General features: G+C 42.2%; 1 protein-coding gene across 2 annotated transcripts; it reads right to left on the bottom strand.

Annotated features, from left to right (window-relative positions):
• Nucleotides 1-675: 675 nt before the first annotated feature.
• On the bottom strand, nt 676-13669 carry LOC139578113 (CTD small phosphatase-like protein 2-A). 2 transcript variants are annotated; one of them, XM_071405347.1, is made up of 13 exons: nt 13530-13669; nt 12115-12371; nt 7915-8047; nt 7128-7274; nt 6453-6677; nt 6093-6186; nt 5765-5876; nt 5379-5465; nt 3943-4005; nt 3161-3240; nt 2925-3051; nt 2675-2770; nt 676-2426 (listed from the first exon to the last, which is right to left on the bottom strand). In XM_071405347.1, exons 2-13 carry the CDS (start codon nt 12349-12351, stop codon nt 2361-2363), a joined length of 1467 nt encoding a protein of 488 aa, XP_071261448.1. In that variant the 5' UTR covers nt 12352-12371; nt 13530-13669; the 3' UTR covers nt 676-2360. The 2 variants fall into 2 exon arrangements, with proteins under 2 accessions (XP_071261448.1, XP_071261449.1); XM_071405348.1 differs by having other exon boundaries at nt 12115-12352; nt 13530-13661.
• Between the last annotated feature and the right edge of the window lie 1909 nt (nt 13670-15578).

Raw genomic sequence — 15578 nt, 5'->3', positions numbered from 1 at the left:
GGACTGTCAGATTAATGTGATTCATCACTCCAGAGAACGCATTTCCACCGCTCCAGAGTCCAATGGCGGGGAGCTTTACACCATTCCAGCCGGCGCTTGGCATTGCGATCTTAGGTTTGTGTGCGGCTGCTCAGCCATCAAAACGTATTTCCTGAAGCTCCTGATGAACAGTTCTTGTGCTGACATTGCTTCCAGAGAAAATTTGGAACTCGGTAGTGAACGTTGCAACCGAGGAGACGTTCTGTGAGCTTGTGTGATCTACCACTTCACGGCTGAGCCATTGTTGCACCTAGACATTTCCACTTCACAATAACAGCACTTACAGTTGACCAGGGCAGCTCTAGCAGGGTAAAAAAATTGCCGAACTGACTTGTTGGAAAGGTGGAATCCTATGACGGTGCCACATTGAAAGTCACTGAGCTCTTCCGTACAGGCCATTCTACTGACAATGTTTGTCTATGGAGATTGCATGGCTGTGTGCTCAATTGTATACACCTGTCAGCAACGGATGTTACTGAAATAGTCAAATCCCACTAATTTGTAGGGGTGTCCACATACCTTTGTATTTTTAGTGTGTGTGACTAAGTTGCTCCAGATAAGAGTACCTTGCTAAATAATGTATGCGTCGTCTCAGCTCATACTGATGCAGTTCAATAAAAACAAAATGGTAAATCATTCATTTTCATTAATTGTATAAAAATGTATTTATGATCAAGGACACCATTGAGTAACACCGAGTACAACAGAAGTGACCGTCCAAGATGGTCAATGACAACATGGAGTCTTATCGGCCAAACTTTAAGACTCTTACATAAGAGATTCCACACACACAAGACTAAGAACAGCATTGAAAAACATGATTTAAAAGATAAAACAAAATGTTAGCCGTTTTGCTGGTGCTACGATTTCAAAATAGTCCGGACATAACAATTGAGGTGATAACTTGTGTACAAAAAATGATTTTTTACATAGGGCTGGATTTAAAAGTATTTTTTACAAAAAGTGCAGGAGCTCCGAAGCCTTCCTTCCTTCCTCCTTAAACTCTTCATCACACCCTAAAAACAGAGCATCTTAAGGGTATTTTTAAACATCTTTACAAAAAAAGAAAGTGGTGAAATCTCAAATATACATTTTCTAAATTAATATCTGGGCCATCATTATGGCTTGTTGAATGGTCTTCCAAGTGAAACCTTATTCTACATTAATATTACGACCTATACACATACTCATGATGATTTCATAAACATTTCCTCTTAAAAGATAAGTTTAAAACCCGCACCTTGCTGGAGACCACATAACTGCACTTAAAATGGGACTAAAAAGCAGACTAGGAAATGAGCATGCATACCAAATTACACCCTATTCTTTTGTATAGTGCACTATATAGGGAATAGGACTCATAGGGCTGTGGTCAAACAGTGCACTATATTAGGGAATTGGTTGCCATTTGGGGTGCAAAAATTGCAGGCAGACAACAGAAAAATCACCTATTTTTTCACCAAATGTAAAAAATAAAAAAATGTAAAAGAAGCAGTCAGTTAAAAGAGGAACGCATAGTAAAATCAGAAGCACAGTGAAAAGTTGAAAAATATATATACGTCATATATACACATGTAATCGAGTGTGTATATTATACAGGTTTGACTGCCCATTCCTGTTAAAATGAGTCTGGAGCAGTCAGGTCCTCACACTCAAATACTGCATGACATTCAGTTCAGTCAGTCCAAAAGTGTAGCTGCAGATGAGAAACATCTCCCAGAAAGTCACCACGGTCATGTTCATTAGGCACCAAAACGAAGAAAACGGTCCGAAATTGGAGATGTTCTGCCTGGACTTGTCCCAATCAGAAACGCTTTCCCCCACCCCTTAGTTGCAAAACGTTTGTGCCCTAACGAACACGGCCCTGCTTTCAAGAATAAACAAGAGGTCCGTCTAGGCAGAAGCCTTTTACAATACAAGGGGATTGCTCTACTCTGGGGGTACAGTTTAGTTTGAGTATAACAGTTTAGTTTGAGTATACAAAACATATACAAATACTCAAACTGTACATAGCTTCAGGAATTATAAAGATGGGTGTTTTGTTGTTTTCTGTAACAAGAAAATCCTCTGTAATGGTGTTTTGTTGTTGGTATTTTCATCGGTAATGAAAACGTTGTAGTTGTAGACAGAGATCCATTTAAAAACAACATCCTCATTAAAGTCAGTTAAACTTGATTCTCCTCATCTCCGCTGTGTTGAAGGGAAGGCAACCCTCTCCCATGTACTGCAGGGCTAGTCCATAGAATTAGAATGAACATTCTAATATAAATACACATTCTATATTTCTATGGGTTAGCCTGCTGGCTCAACCAATCACAAAATCAGTCTAGAGGAAGGAGATCGTGAAGACGAAACCGTTCTCTGACGTAAGGCCTTACGTCCTCATTCTGTGGAGGAGAGTAAGAACAGAGAGCAGAGGTTGCATAAAATAGTACACCAAGACAAATGACTGAGGTGACTTTCGTGGAGGAAGAGAAAGAACAGAAACCGGTCTGTTTATGCAAGCCGTATACAGACAATCTTACAGGTACAAGGGCAAATGTTTGAGTGAGTACATAAGGAAGTCGCTTGAGTTGGATCCACATCCAAAAATTTTCATTCGTTTTTCTCCCCCTTCTCCAGAATGAGTACATACCATCTCCACTAGCTTCTCCAAGAAAGGAACCAGCTTGAGAAGCTCGTTATCATTCCTGTCCATGAACCAGCTCTCGATGGGAATCCCATTGGAAAGCTGTGATGAAGAACCATGACGTTTTGAATCGTATATGAATATATGCCACTTTGCCGTCACTTTTATCCAAAATACTTATTGTATATTGAGGGCATATAATTTAAGTATGCGATTCCTGCGGGATAGAATGAGTAGCTGTACTGTGAAGGCTTACCTGATAGGCGAAGGCTTGAGGTGAATTGTCGATTATTATGGTTTTTGAAAGATCTCTTCCAAGAATGTTTAGGTCCTTGATGTAGTTTCCTTGAACACATACACAGTGCTCACGAAACAAACGATGCCTGTAGGAGAGGTAGAAAAATAACCAAATGATTAGTCAAGTGTAGTGGTGGGTGTTAGGACATTAGTACAAGCTTTATACACAACCTAATTAATCCCTACGTAGCTGACCTGACCAACTGTTTCTTGGGGTCCAGTATGTTCAGTAACTTGTCTGCGTACATCTTCTTAGAGGCAGTGAACAGAATGATCTGTGAACGACAAGAAACCCATAAGAATCATTAAAAAAAAAAGTATATATATTTCCGTTCTGTTTGTCTGTCCCAGTGAAGTCTACAGTAGAGGTTAGACCCGCGGGAATCTGGCAGGAATGGGAGTCACGTTCGGAACAGGATCAACAGTCCACAGGAAAGGGAAGTGCAGTAATAGGGGTGGAAATACAGTGTTTTTTTGTTTTTTTTTACTATTTTCTACATTGTAGAATAAACTAAAAAAAAAACATGAAAACTATGAAATAACACACATGGAATCATGTAGTAACCAAGAACGTGTTAAACAAATCAAAATATATTTTATATTTGAGATTCTTCAAAGTAGCCACCCTTTGCCTTGATGACAGCTTTGTACACTCTTGACATTCTCGCAGCCACAGGCATTGCTTGCTGTTTGGGGTTTTAGGCTGGCTTTCTGTAAAGCACTTTGTGACATCTGCCGATGTAAAAAGGGCGTTAAACACAAATTTGATTGAATAGCCTACATACTTTTGCACGCAAAATTGAGCACGGGGCGGCAGTGATTTTTTTTGAGAAGGGAAAGTTCCGGGATTCTAAATCTGTTGTGGGATCAGGATAGTAGAGGTGGGGGAAAAAAAATTGACAGAACAAGACAGGAATTAATTTTCACTCTAGTCTACAGTGGTCTGATGTCTGTGTATTAAACACATAGGACCTCACCTCGTAAATTTGAGACATGCGTTCCAGGAACTCTCTGAAGAACGGCCTCAACCGCACATACACCTGCAGAGAAGAAAGAATCATATGAAAACCATAGCATGTCAAGAGCGTTCCCTGTTCAGTGAAAAATATGTTTTGCATGATGGAAAATAGGGGTAGGTTGTAGAAAATCAACGGACCATCAATGTAATAAGAAACCTTAGTTGCCGGTAGCAACCACTACAGAATGTCCGGTTAGAACAAGGATGAGGCAGATGTCCAGGTTAAGGGGAGTTTAATGGAAGAGCCACATACATCTGACCACTCATGGTTCAGATAAGTGAGAATCATGTCCAGTGAGAACTGACAATAACTCTGGTTCAAATTGTTGCGCTTGGTTGGAACAGAGCTGGAGATTAAAATCATGCCAAGTGATCCTAGTCCGGAATCCCTCCCCAGTGGAACAGCGGAGGTGTTCGGGAATCCCTCCCCAGTGGAACAGCGGAGGTGTTCCGGAATCCCTCCCCAGTGGAACAGCGGAGGTGTTCCGGAATCCCTCCCCAGTGGAACAGCGGAGGTGTTCCGGAATCCCTCCCCAGTGGAACAGCGGAGGTGTTCCGGAATCCCTCCCCAGTGGAACAGCGGAGGTGTTCCGGAATCCCTCCCCAGTGGAACAGCGGAGGTGTTCCGGAATCCCTCCCCAGTGGAACAGCGGAGGTGTTCCGGAATCCCTCCCCAGTGGAACAGCGGAGGTGTTCCGGAATCCCTCCCCAGTGGAACAGTAGAGGTTCCGGCTCTCAGGTCACTTATGTCATTTGATGTTGAAGACACCGACAAGTACCCCTGCATAAGGGGACTCCACAGGGGAGGACCATCCAAGCGAAGAAACAAGTGAAAGAGGGACCCAACATGTACGCATGCACGTACACTTAAACATCAGAAAGGCATGGATTTAGTCCACGGAGGGGAAACGATGGTAGTGCTCATCAGGATGGGTACGTTTCGGACCATACGGTGTTCCCGGGTTCCAACACTAACTGAAGTACAGGGAATCTAGGCCGAACGAGAATTGCTGATAATTGGCTGACCTTGACCAATAAGACACTAACAAAAGTGGGGGTCCCCTGAATGGGATACTAAGCTGCCTGACTAGAATCAGATGACTGAAGCTGGCCATTTTAACACATGACAAATCACATAAAACCTAATGCTTTTTCTCAATTTGTCTTACCTTGATTCCTCATGTCCACCCTCTCCTCGCCTCCTTCTCAAAACGCATAGAAGTAATCCATGGGAAAAAAGACCTTGGATATTCTCTTACAATGTGGTTTGAGAATAAAGCGAGGAGAGAGAGAGAGAGAGAGGACACAAGGAAAGAATCAAGGAAAGAAGAATTGAGAAAGAGCCCTTGACAATCACTTAACACCTGTGGATTTCTATAGTATCACAGCCTGTACCTGGTAGATGACGTCTTGGAACAGGACAGGGAAGGTCAGGGCTGCGTCCTCCAACTCATTCAGACTACAGTGCACCAACGTCTCGTCCTGATGAAAACACATACAGTACACACCTTCTGGTTAGTGGGTGTTCAACCTTCTTTAGTTGAATGCACCGATTGTAAGACGCTGGAGATGAGAGCTAGTCGCAGATTGGTTTGTGCTTCTTCTGCCTACTCCAATTGTCAAGCCCCAGAATTTTGAGAAACCAATCTTAGTGCTCCGATGGGACAGCAACTGTCGTAGACTGGCACCCAGGCTATATTAAAAGAGAGCAGAAACAGACCGGCACCCAGGCTAGACAAGAGCTTCTGCTAATGACTCAAATATAAAAATGTGCTACTCACCAAATCTAGGACCAAGGAGAACTCTGGTGTGCTGCGTGTTTTGAGAGGCAGTGCTGGTTTCCTGGCTATCTGCTCCTCTGTCAACGGAGGCACATGTTTGATGAAGAAGTACCTGAAAACAGAGCAGGCACAGAAGATTTTAGTTGGTTCAAGTAAAGAAAAAATCATTTTTCACACACAATACTTTTCTTCAGTTGGTTAGATGGTGATGACGACACACAGATGAGCGACCGTTTTCTACTACTTACTATTCCACAGACATTTAAAGAGAGGCATTTAAAACGTTGTTTGGTTGGTAAGGTTGCTAAATAAACTAAGCGGTACTCACGGATCAAAGACTTCCCAGTCCTCCTCGTAGGTGCCGTCTGCAGGGGCCGTGGGAGGGGCGTGGGGGTAACAGCTGACTGGGGTGCATCCCGGAGCTGGATGACAACATATTTAAATGGCGTAGAAATCCACATGTTTTATTTATTCGCATTTACTTTTCCCCCCAGGTATTTCAACATAGCAAACACAGCAAGTAAAAATTCCACATCACTAATCACTGGGTTTTAACCAGGGTGACCCGTTAGAAGGGGGCGTATCACCAGGGTGACCCGTTAGAAGGGGGCGTATCACCAGGGTGACCCGTTAGAAGGGGGCGTATCACCAGGGTGACCTGTTAGAAGGGGCATATCGTCATGGTTACCTGTTAGAAGGGGCATATCTGTTTCTGTAACCATCTCCCCTTCCTCGACAGGTGGTTCTGGTGTAGCCAGAAGAGCCGGCGGTGTTGGTGGTACTGGAGCAACAGGAGACAGGACGACACCTTCTGTAGATGTGGGGGTACTGGTGGACAATTCCTCCACCTCCAGCTGCTTCACAATCTCCTCAGCCTCCAGCACCTGCCCAGGTGAGTCAGACCCAAGAGTGGCTGGATCGGGGAGACACAGGGTTAATCTCAAAAAGTATTTTCTTTGATTCTTTGCATCTTCTCTCGTTAACTCCGTACACAGAGAGGAATAAGGCAATGACGAGAGAAGAGTGAGCATGGATGAAAAAATTGTGTAACCCACAGATGTTTTACATTTAAAACCTCTGGCTGGACGAGGGGAATATACAGGAGTGACGTGGAGAAGAGGGAGGTATATAAGAGAATTCCTTTAGGATCGGTAAAAAAAGAAACACGGGGCTGGTATCCCAGACAGATTACACCAAGTCATGGACTAGTAAAGCATGTTGGAGAAACTCCATTGAGTAAAGGCGTTTCAGTCCAGCAATAGCCTTAATCTGTAACCGGTCATTCTTAGACTGGTCCTCCTGGTAAAAAAAAAAAAGAAAGAACACAAGACACAATGATGAGACTTGAGGGAGATTCTGTTACCCGTCTTGGTTGCAGGTGAGAAAAAGTTGAAGACTGGAGAGAAGATGGTCCCCAGGAGAGTAGTGCGAGGAGGGCTGATGGCTACCTCCACGGGGACCTCCAGTTTACCGTTGGGCTTCAGGGGCATACTGTTCAACGTCATTGGATCTGAGGGGAAAACAAGGGAACTTTACTATTTCCAATGAAACCTGCAAAATCCACCTGCTTATGGCAATGCAGGATATTTCCGATTTCTTGAGCATTAATGATCACCACCTCCTTATAGCGGAGGGGAAGTGTTATCCACGTGGTCAACAGCCAGAACTCTTCCAATGGACACGACAACATCCACACAATTATAACAAAACAGGTTATTTCGATCTCATGAACATTAATGACCAATTGACTAATTGCAACATTTCCAAAAGCAGATGTTCACAATGATGGCGTCATGACAACAGTTTGTCTTTTAGTGCTATGAACGACTCTATTACAAATTAGAAAACTGGGTGGTTCCAGCCCTGAATGCTGATTGGCTGACCGCCGTGGTATATCAGACCGTATACCACTGGTTTGACAAAACATTTATTTTTACTGCTCTAATTACGTTGGTAACCAGTTTATAATAGCAATAAGGCACCTTGGGGGTTTGTGATATATGGCCAATATACCACGGCTAAGGGCTGTATTCAGGCACTCCGCAATGCGTCGTGCATAAGAACAGCCCCTAGCCGTGGTATATTGGCCATATACCACAACCCCCTCGTGCCTTATTTATTAATTACGCCAGAGGAAAGTCTTGACTCACCAGGTTTGTTAGCGCTTCTCCTGCAGCCCCTGGGGATAGCTTTGTTAGGAGGATGCGGAGAAGACGTGATCAGGTTGCTGCTGTCCACTTTACAATCAACACGACTCCTCTTAGCTGGGATGTCATGCTCCATCTGACAGAAAGGAAGCAGAGGGACTAGTAGTTAGTGTCACGACTTTCTGAAAGCAACATTTAATATGGCACCCTTCTGACCTGTAGCTTTTATTTAGGATGCTACTCCTCTTCAACCGTTTTAAGATCAAAACGACATTCAAACTTTAAAAAAAGGTACATTGCAACTGCAGATTTTGGCCTATTTTTTGGGGGGGGCTTGCTCCTCAAGGAATGATGGCGGCCATGACAGAAGCCAAATGTGACTTGGCTTGGGGGGGGGGGGGGGGGGGGTTGATGTGGGTGTGTCCTTGCCACCACCAAGACACACCCATCTGTCATCCCCCCAAATCACAACAAACAAACCTCCTGCAGGTTGAGTTGTACAACTACAGGCAGATGTATGGTGAGATGCCGGAGGAAGCTTTGAATAGGTCAGTAGCCTACAGAGTCATATGAGAAGAATGCAATTGATGAATTAATGTAGATATTCTAAACAAAGTGTTTTGATAACTTTAAAATTGTAGTAACAGGTCTATGTAGAATAAACCATCCTTTACATAACACCATAGAAGCGGTGTTATGCTAATATAACAATGTGCATATTTCATTGTCATTCCCAGGCGATACAGATGCTGTGCCCATCTGCATTGTTTCTGGTGGTAATGGGGCCGACATTGGTAAACATGGTAATACCTTCCTGTTTGGTGTCCCATACACACAACAGGAATTCCCTGATCCTGGTGCAGAATACAAAGGGGTGTCGCCCTTCCCCATATTGACTGATTCCATTCAATAATAACAAAAAGACAATACAAGTAAAAGTTGTCAAGTAAAAAATGTTTAATGCCGAGTGCCAGGTCTCTCTCCATTCAGAGTGATCAGTACAGAGTGCCAGGTCTCTCTCCATTCAGAGACATCAGTACAGAGTGCCAGGTCTCTCTCCATTCAGAGACATCAGTACAGAGTGCCAGGTCTCTCTCCATTCAGAGACATCAGTACAGAGTGCCAGGTCGCTTTCCATTCAGAGACATCAGTATCAAGCCTGTCTGTCAGTCTGGACTTCACATCACATTATCTTGCAAGTCTCCACGTGCTGGCTCCATACATGTTTCTGTGAACACATAGTCACTGTTCTATTATCAATGGCAGTTAGGATATGTAACACAGTGATCAGGCTGGTTCCACCAGGCTAGGTTATACCCTGGACATTATATGGTGAACACAGTGATCAGGCTGGTTCCACCAGGCTAGGTTATACCCATCTAAGAAGTAGAAAATAAGCAACAAATAATGACAGTTTACATAGATTATGTTTTACAATTGGGTTATCAAGTGTATCAAAGTAATGAAGTGGGTTACCTTCTGTATTTTAATTTTGTTTATACAAATGATGAGCCTGTGAAATCTGTTGCAAGTGAAGGGCATGTCTTTGTGAGATGCAGAGTTGGTGAACAGATGATCTCCGTGTGTGTAGTTCCCACCGTGAAGCATGGAGGAGGAGGTGTGATGGTGCTTTGCTGGACACTGTCAGTGATTTATTTAGAATTCAAGGCACACTTAACCAGCATAGCTACCATACCATTCTGCAGCAAAAAGCCATCCCATCTGGTTTGCACTTAGTGGGACTATCATTTGTTTTTCAACAGGACAATGACCCAACACACCCCCAGGCTGTGTAAGAGCTATTTGACCAAGAAGGAGAGTGATGAATTGCTGCATTAGATGACCTGGCCTCTACAATCACCCAACCTCAACCCAATTGAGATGGTTTGTGATGAGTTGGACGGCAGAGTGAAGGAAAAGCAGCCAGCAAGTGCTCAGCATATGTGGGAACTCTATCAAGACTGTTGGAAAAGCATTCCAGGTGAGGCTGGTTGAGAGAATGCCAAGAGAGTGTGCAAAGCTGTCATCAAGTTAAAGTTGGCTGCTTAAACTGGAACGAACTACAAAAATCTCTGAAACTGGAAACACTTATCTCCCTCACTAGCTTTAAGCACCAGCTGTCAGAGCAGCTCATAGATTACTGCACCTGTACATAGCCCATCTATAATTTAGCCCAAACAACTACCTCTTTACCTACTGTATTTATTTATTTTGCTCCTTTGCACCCCATTATTTCTATCTCTACTTTGCACCTTCTTCCACTGCAAACCAACCATTCCAGTGTTATTTTTTTTTACTTGCTATATTGTATTTACTTCGCCACCATGGCCTTTTTATATATTTTTTTATTTATTTATATATATATTTTGTTTGCCTTCACCTCCCTTATCTCATCTCACTTGCTCATATTGTATATAGACTTATTTTCACTGTATTATTGACTGTATGTTTGTTTTACTCCATGTGTAACTATGTGTTGTTGTATGTGTCGAACTGCTTTGCTTTATCTTGGCCAGGTCGCAATTGTAAATGAGAACGCGTTCTCAATTTGCCTACCTGGTTAAATAAAGGTGAAATAAAATAAAAAAATAAAAAACAAATGAAAATATATTTTATATTCTTCAAACACTTTCTTGATTACTACATGATTCTATGTGTGTTATTTCATAGTTTATGACTTTACTATTATTCTACAATATAGAAAATAGTAAAAATAAAGAAAAACCCTTGAATGAGTAGGTGACCAAACTTTTGACTGGTACTGTATATACTACGCAGTGTCAGAGGAAGGCCCAAAAAATTGTCAAAGACTCCAGTGACAGACGGTTCTCTCTGCTACCGCACGGCAAGCAGTACCGGAGTGCCAAGTCTAGGACCAAATGGTTCCTAACTGCTTCTATTGATAAGCTATAAGATTGCTGAACCATTCATCAAATGGCCACCCAGACTATCAACATTGACCCCCCCCTCTGTTTTTACACTAATCTATGCAGTCACTTTACCCCATACCTACATGTACAAATTACCTTGACTAACCTGCACACATTAACTTAGTACCGGTACCCCCTGTATAAAGCCTCATTATTGTATTACTTTTTTTACTTCAGGTTATTTGGCAAATATTTTCCTAACTCTCTTTCTTGAACTGCATTGTTGGTTAAGGGCTTGTAAGTAAGCATTTCACTGTAAGGTCCTGATATTTTTTTTATTTATTTTTTTATTTTACCAGGTAAGTTGACTGAGAACACGTTCTCATTTGCAGCAACGACCTGGGGAATAGTTACAGGGGAGAGGAGGGGGATGAATGAGCCAATTGTAAACTGGGGATTATTAGGTGACCATGATGGTTTGAGGGCCAGATTGGGAATTTAGCCAGGACACCGGGGTTAACACCCCTACTCTTACGATAAGTGCCATGGGATCTTTAATGACCTCAGAGAGTCAGGACACCCGTTTAACGTCCCATCCGAAAGACGGCACCCTATACAGGGCAGTGTCCCCAATCACTGCCCTGGGGCATTGGGATATTTTTTAGACCAGAGGAAAGAGTGCCTCCTACTGGCCCTCCAACACCACTTCCAGCAGCATCTGGTCTCCCATCCAGGGATTGACCAGGACCAACCCTGCTTAGCTTCAGAAGCAAGCCAGCAGTGGTATGCAGGGTGGTATGCTGCTGGCGATATATTAGGCACATGTGACAAATAAAATTTGATGACAGCAATCCATGCTTTGCTTTAGTTTCCCTGGTACTGTTTCTAAATGCTAATGTTTTAGCATTTGAAGTAGAAAACCCATTCAAGTCATGGGACCGATATTAGTATTTTTCCCGCATCATGTCCAAATCACTTGAAAGTATCTCAAATTGATTGTGAAGCTCAACAAAGTCACTTGGATTATTTGAACACGAAGCGTGTAAAAATGCTAACATCCATCCCATGACATGAATGGAATGTGCTGCAATTTATTTTATATTTAACATTTATTTAACTAGGCAAGTCAGTTAACAAATTCTTATTTACAATGACGGCCTGCCCGGGGAACAGTGGGTTTAACTGCCTTGTTCTGGGGCAGAACGACAGGTTTTTATCTTGTCAGCTCGGGGATTCGATTGAGCAACTTTTCGGTTACTGGCCCAACGCTCTTACCACTAGGCTACCGGCTGCCCCAAATGTGAGCATTTGCAAACAGTTCACACAAACACACCTTGACAGCATTTCCCCTGATGAACTTCTTGATGGTGGAAAACAGGCCTGTCTCATTCTTCTGCATTCTGAGGCCTCTCCTGGTCACAGCAGTGGGCTCCACCTCACAGTGTTTCCTCTTGGCCTGGGCTGGGCGGGGGGCTGAGGCTGGGGCTGGAAGGCCGGGGCTGGATTTGGGAGTAGGTTTTGGTTTGGTGCTGGGCTGCTGAGAAGCTTTCCGCACTCTCAACCTCATCATCCTACACGTTACATGGAAGACTGGTGTGGCAGCACAGCAAGCAGACGGGGCAATATATATTACAAGTACAACAAAGAGAACACAGGAAACCAGTGAGGTGACATGTAGCCAAGTCAGAGCTTTAACACAGCCACAACACATTTATTTATTATAGCCCTAACAATGTGTTTATTTTACTTTGTTAGGATGTTAGGCATATTCTTGACATTTGTATTCCCAAAAACGATTATATCTAAAAAGAGTATTGAGAATTATAATTAACTATATATTTAAGCTAATAATTATATGTCATTGTAATTTATAAATATTTCAGAATACAGATTTAAATTCGACTAATTTATAGACATACTCCACGGTCACAATAACATATCCACAGTGGGATCTATGCTACAGTACTTGTAGATATTTTACGAACACTACCAGAAAAGTGGGCGGTGTTCGTTCTGCAAGCTTCTTTTTTTTCTAGCTGAAGTTGTTGGCAAACTTAACTAGCTGCTAGTATGAGGCCTAGGTAACTAGTTAGAATACGACGAGAATTCCCTTTCCACAAGCCAAGTCATATAGGACGTTAAATCAAATATATGAGACTTGACCAAAGCCACCTATATATGGCTCCAAACATTAGTAATGTGTTAGCTAGTATCTAGCTAGCAGTTGTTAGCAAAACTGTAAGTGCAAGCCCGTGAACAGCGAGTGACAGGCATGAACATTGCATTAGCTAGTTAACTGTTATGTAACCAGTGTTAGTTAGCTAACCTTAACAGTTAGCGACCCAGTTATTTTATTACGGCCATTCTAAAACGAGATACCGGTATTCACATAGTAAAATGGCTAAGCTAGCCAACGAAATTGGGACTAACGATAAAAGTAACGGAATAGTTGTCTGGCTCGCGAACTTGCTAACGTTAGAGTTAGCTAACGGTATACACTTAAGATTAGCAACTAGCCATTTTGATTTCACGATTGCCAACCAAACAACATGCATAGCATCGGTCAGCAGTTTAATATTGGTTTAATAAATCAAATGACTAGTATTGTCGCTAGATATAGCTAGCTAGTCACGTTAGCTGGTAGCATTTAGCTACACCAAGCTGGCCGGCTAGGTGCTCACTGATGATATGGCAATCGTTTGAATCAAAAACATGTTGACACAGCCATAAACAATTAACGTTACTTACCGATGGTGCAATAAATTCGTAACCAAACTTGCCGCTTGCCTGTCCACACTGGTAGCCGCAACGGGGCGGCCACCGAGAGAGGTCTTGCCGTCGTTATCGTTGCCAGCTGTGTTCAGAACCACAGACCATCGACGGGCTCTTTGGACGCCATTTCCCGCCTCATCACAAATTCTCTCTATCGAGAGTGCACTCGATAAAGCTACTCTGACTCCAGCGCTAGTTTGATGTCTAGGAATGTGGATTATATTATATGCAATTTACAGTGTACCACCACCGTGCCCATCATCGCAAAAGCAGCTAAATGTAACCACTGAATAACGTCATAAGTATGCGGTAAAACGGTTTGTAAGAAATATATTATTTTCACGACATGGTTTGACGGATCACGTGTTTCAATACGGAGCATATATGTGGCTGCTGCACCGGAGTAAACCGAGTGTACCCACTGTAATGCGAATCCTAGCTACCTCGTCAGAAACCCCGGATGATTGATAAAAAAAAAAGATATATGTATGTATTTAACTAGGCAAATCAGTTAAGAACAAATTCTTATTTACAATGACGCCTACCCCGGCCAAAACCTAACCCGGACGATGGGCCAATTGTGCGCCACCCTATGGGACTCCCTATCACGACCGGTTGTGATACAGGCTGGAATCGAACCAAGGTCTGTAGTGACTCCTCTACCACTGAGATGCAGTGCCTTTGACCGCTGTGCCACTCGCCGCTGCGCCACACATATGACCTGCGCAGGCGCACTTCAGCATTACTGGTACACAAATTTATTTTCAAAAATAGGTTTGGAAAGCAAAGTCTGATCTCATATACTTCCAAAGCCTACTAAGCATAGTGAGTAGCGGTATGTGTGGATGCCTTGTATGGTATCGTCATTGTAAGCAGAGGAGGATGTCATACTATAGAATTTGTCAAACATAAAAGGGATCGGTTTAGGAGTAGCCCTTCAGTGTAGCTTATCAGCAAAATAGAACATAATACATATGTTATTTATTAAAATTACTCAACTTTTATATTTATAATTTCCTATAGAAATGAAAGCAGGACAATCATATTGAGGTGAGGATTGTTACATTAGGTGTATATATCTAATGTTTGTTTTGGAAATTCATATTTTAGTATAAAGCTGGTCAATTCTCTCCTAATAATCCTCATGAGTTGTGAGAATCCCTGTTACTCCCATTTATAAGACATTTAATTATATACAAGCCATTATCTATTATCTTGGCCAGGTCGCAGTTGCAAATGAGAACTTGTTCTCAACTAGCCTACCTGGTTAAATAAAGGTGAAATAAAAAATAAATTAAAAATATATAGATATGTTTATGTGCTGCTACTATGTTGTGTTGCTACCATGCTGTGTTGTCTTAGGTCTCTCTTTATGTAGTGTTGTCTCTCTTGTCGTGATGTGTGTTTTGTCCTATATTTATTTTTAAATCCCAGCCCCCGTCCCCGGGGGTGGCCTTTTGCCTTTTGGTAGGCCGTCATTGTAAAAAAATTATTTGATCTTAACTGACTTGCTTAGTTAAATAAATAAATAAAATATAGCCTATATGTGAAAAACCCTGCATTATGTTCGATGTGTACAGTATGCAGTGCTTAATTAGTTAAATTAAGCACTCGGAACACTCAGCGCGAGAGGGGGCATAGACTATATGCCCACATACTTGAATATAGCTGTGGTGTTTACACAAGTCCAAATTTCTTTCAGCCTAATTTTCAAGACCAATATACAGCATTTTTTTTTTTAAGTCACTGCAGATCTCCTGCCATATGCACACTTACTCAGTTTACAATAACCGTATTTCATATAATTTAAGACTAACAGTAGAACACACATCACAATATCAGAATATAATTTAAGATTTCTTATTTTATGTTGGTTCCAGCAGAGCACATGAGAATATATAGGCCCCCTGCCTATAACATGAAGCTCATATTCAGATTAAGGAAAATATGTTCCTACCTTAGTTTTCAAAACCTCCCACAATGACTTTCCATGTCAGTAAATGTCTTGCTCAAAGCCATGAGCGG

Source organism: Salvelinus alpinus, chromosome 6 (genome assembly GCF_045679555.1).
Source record: "Salvelinus alpinus chromosome 6, SLU_Salpinus.1, whole genome shotgun sequence".
NCBI classification, from domain to species: domain Eukaryota; kingdom Metazoa; phylum Chordata; class Actinopteri; order Salmoniformes; family Salmonidae; genus Salvelinus; species Salvelinus alpinus.
Note: the sequence above shows the minus strand (reverse complement) of the source record. Positions and strands in the feature narration are given on the sequence as shown.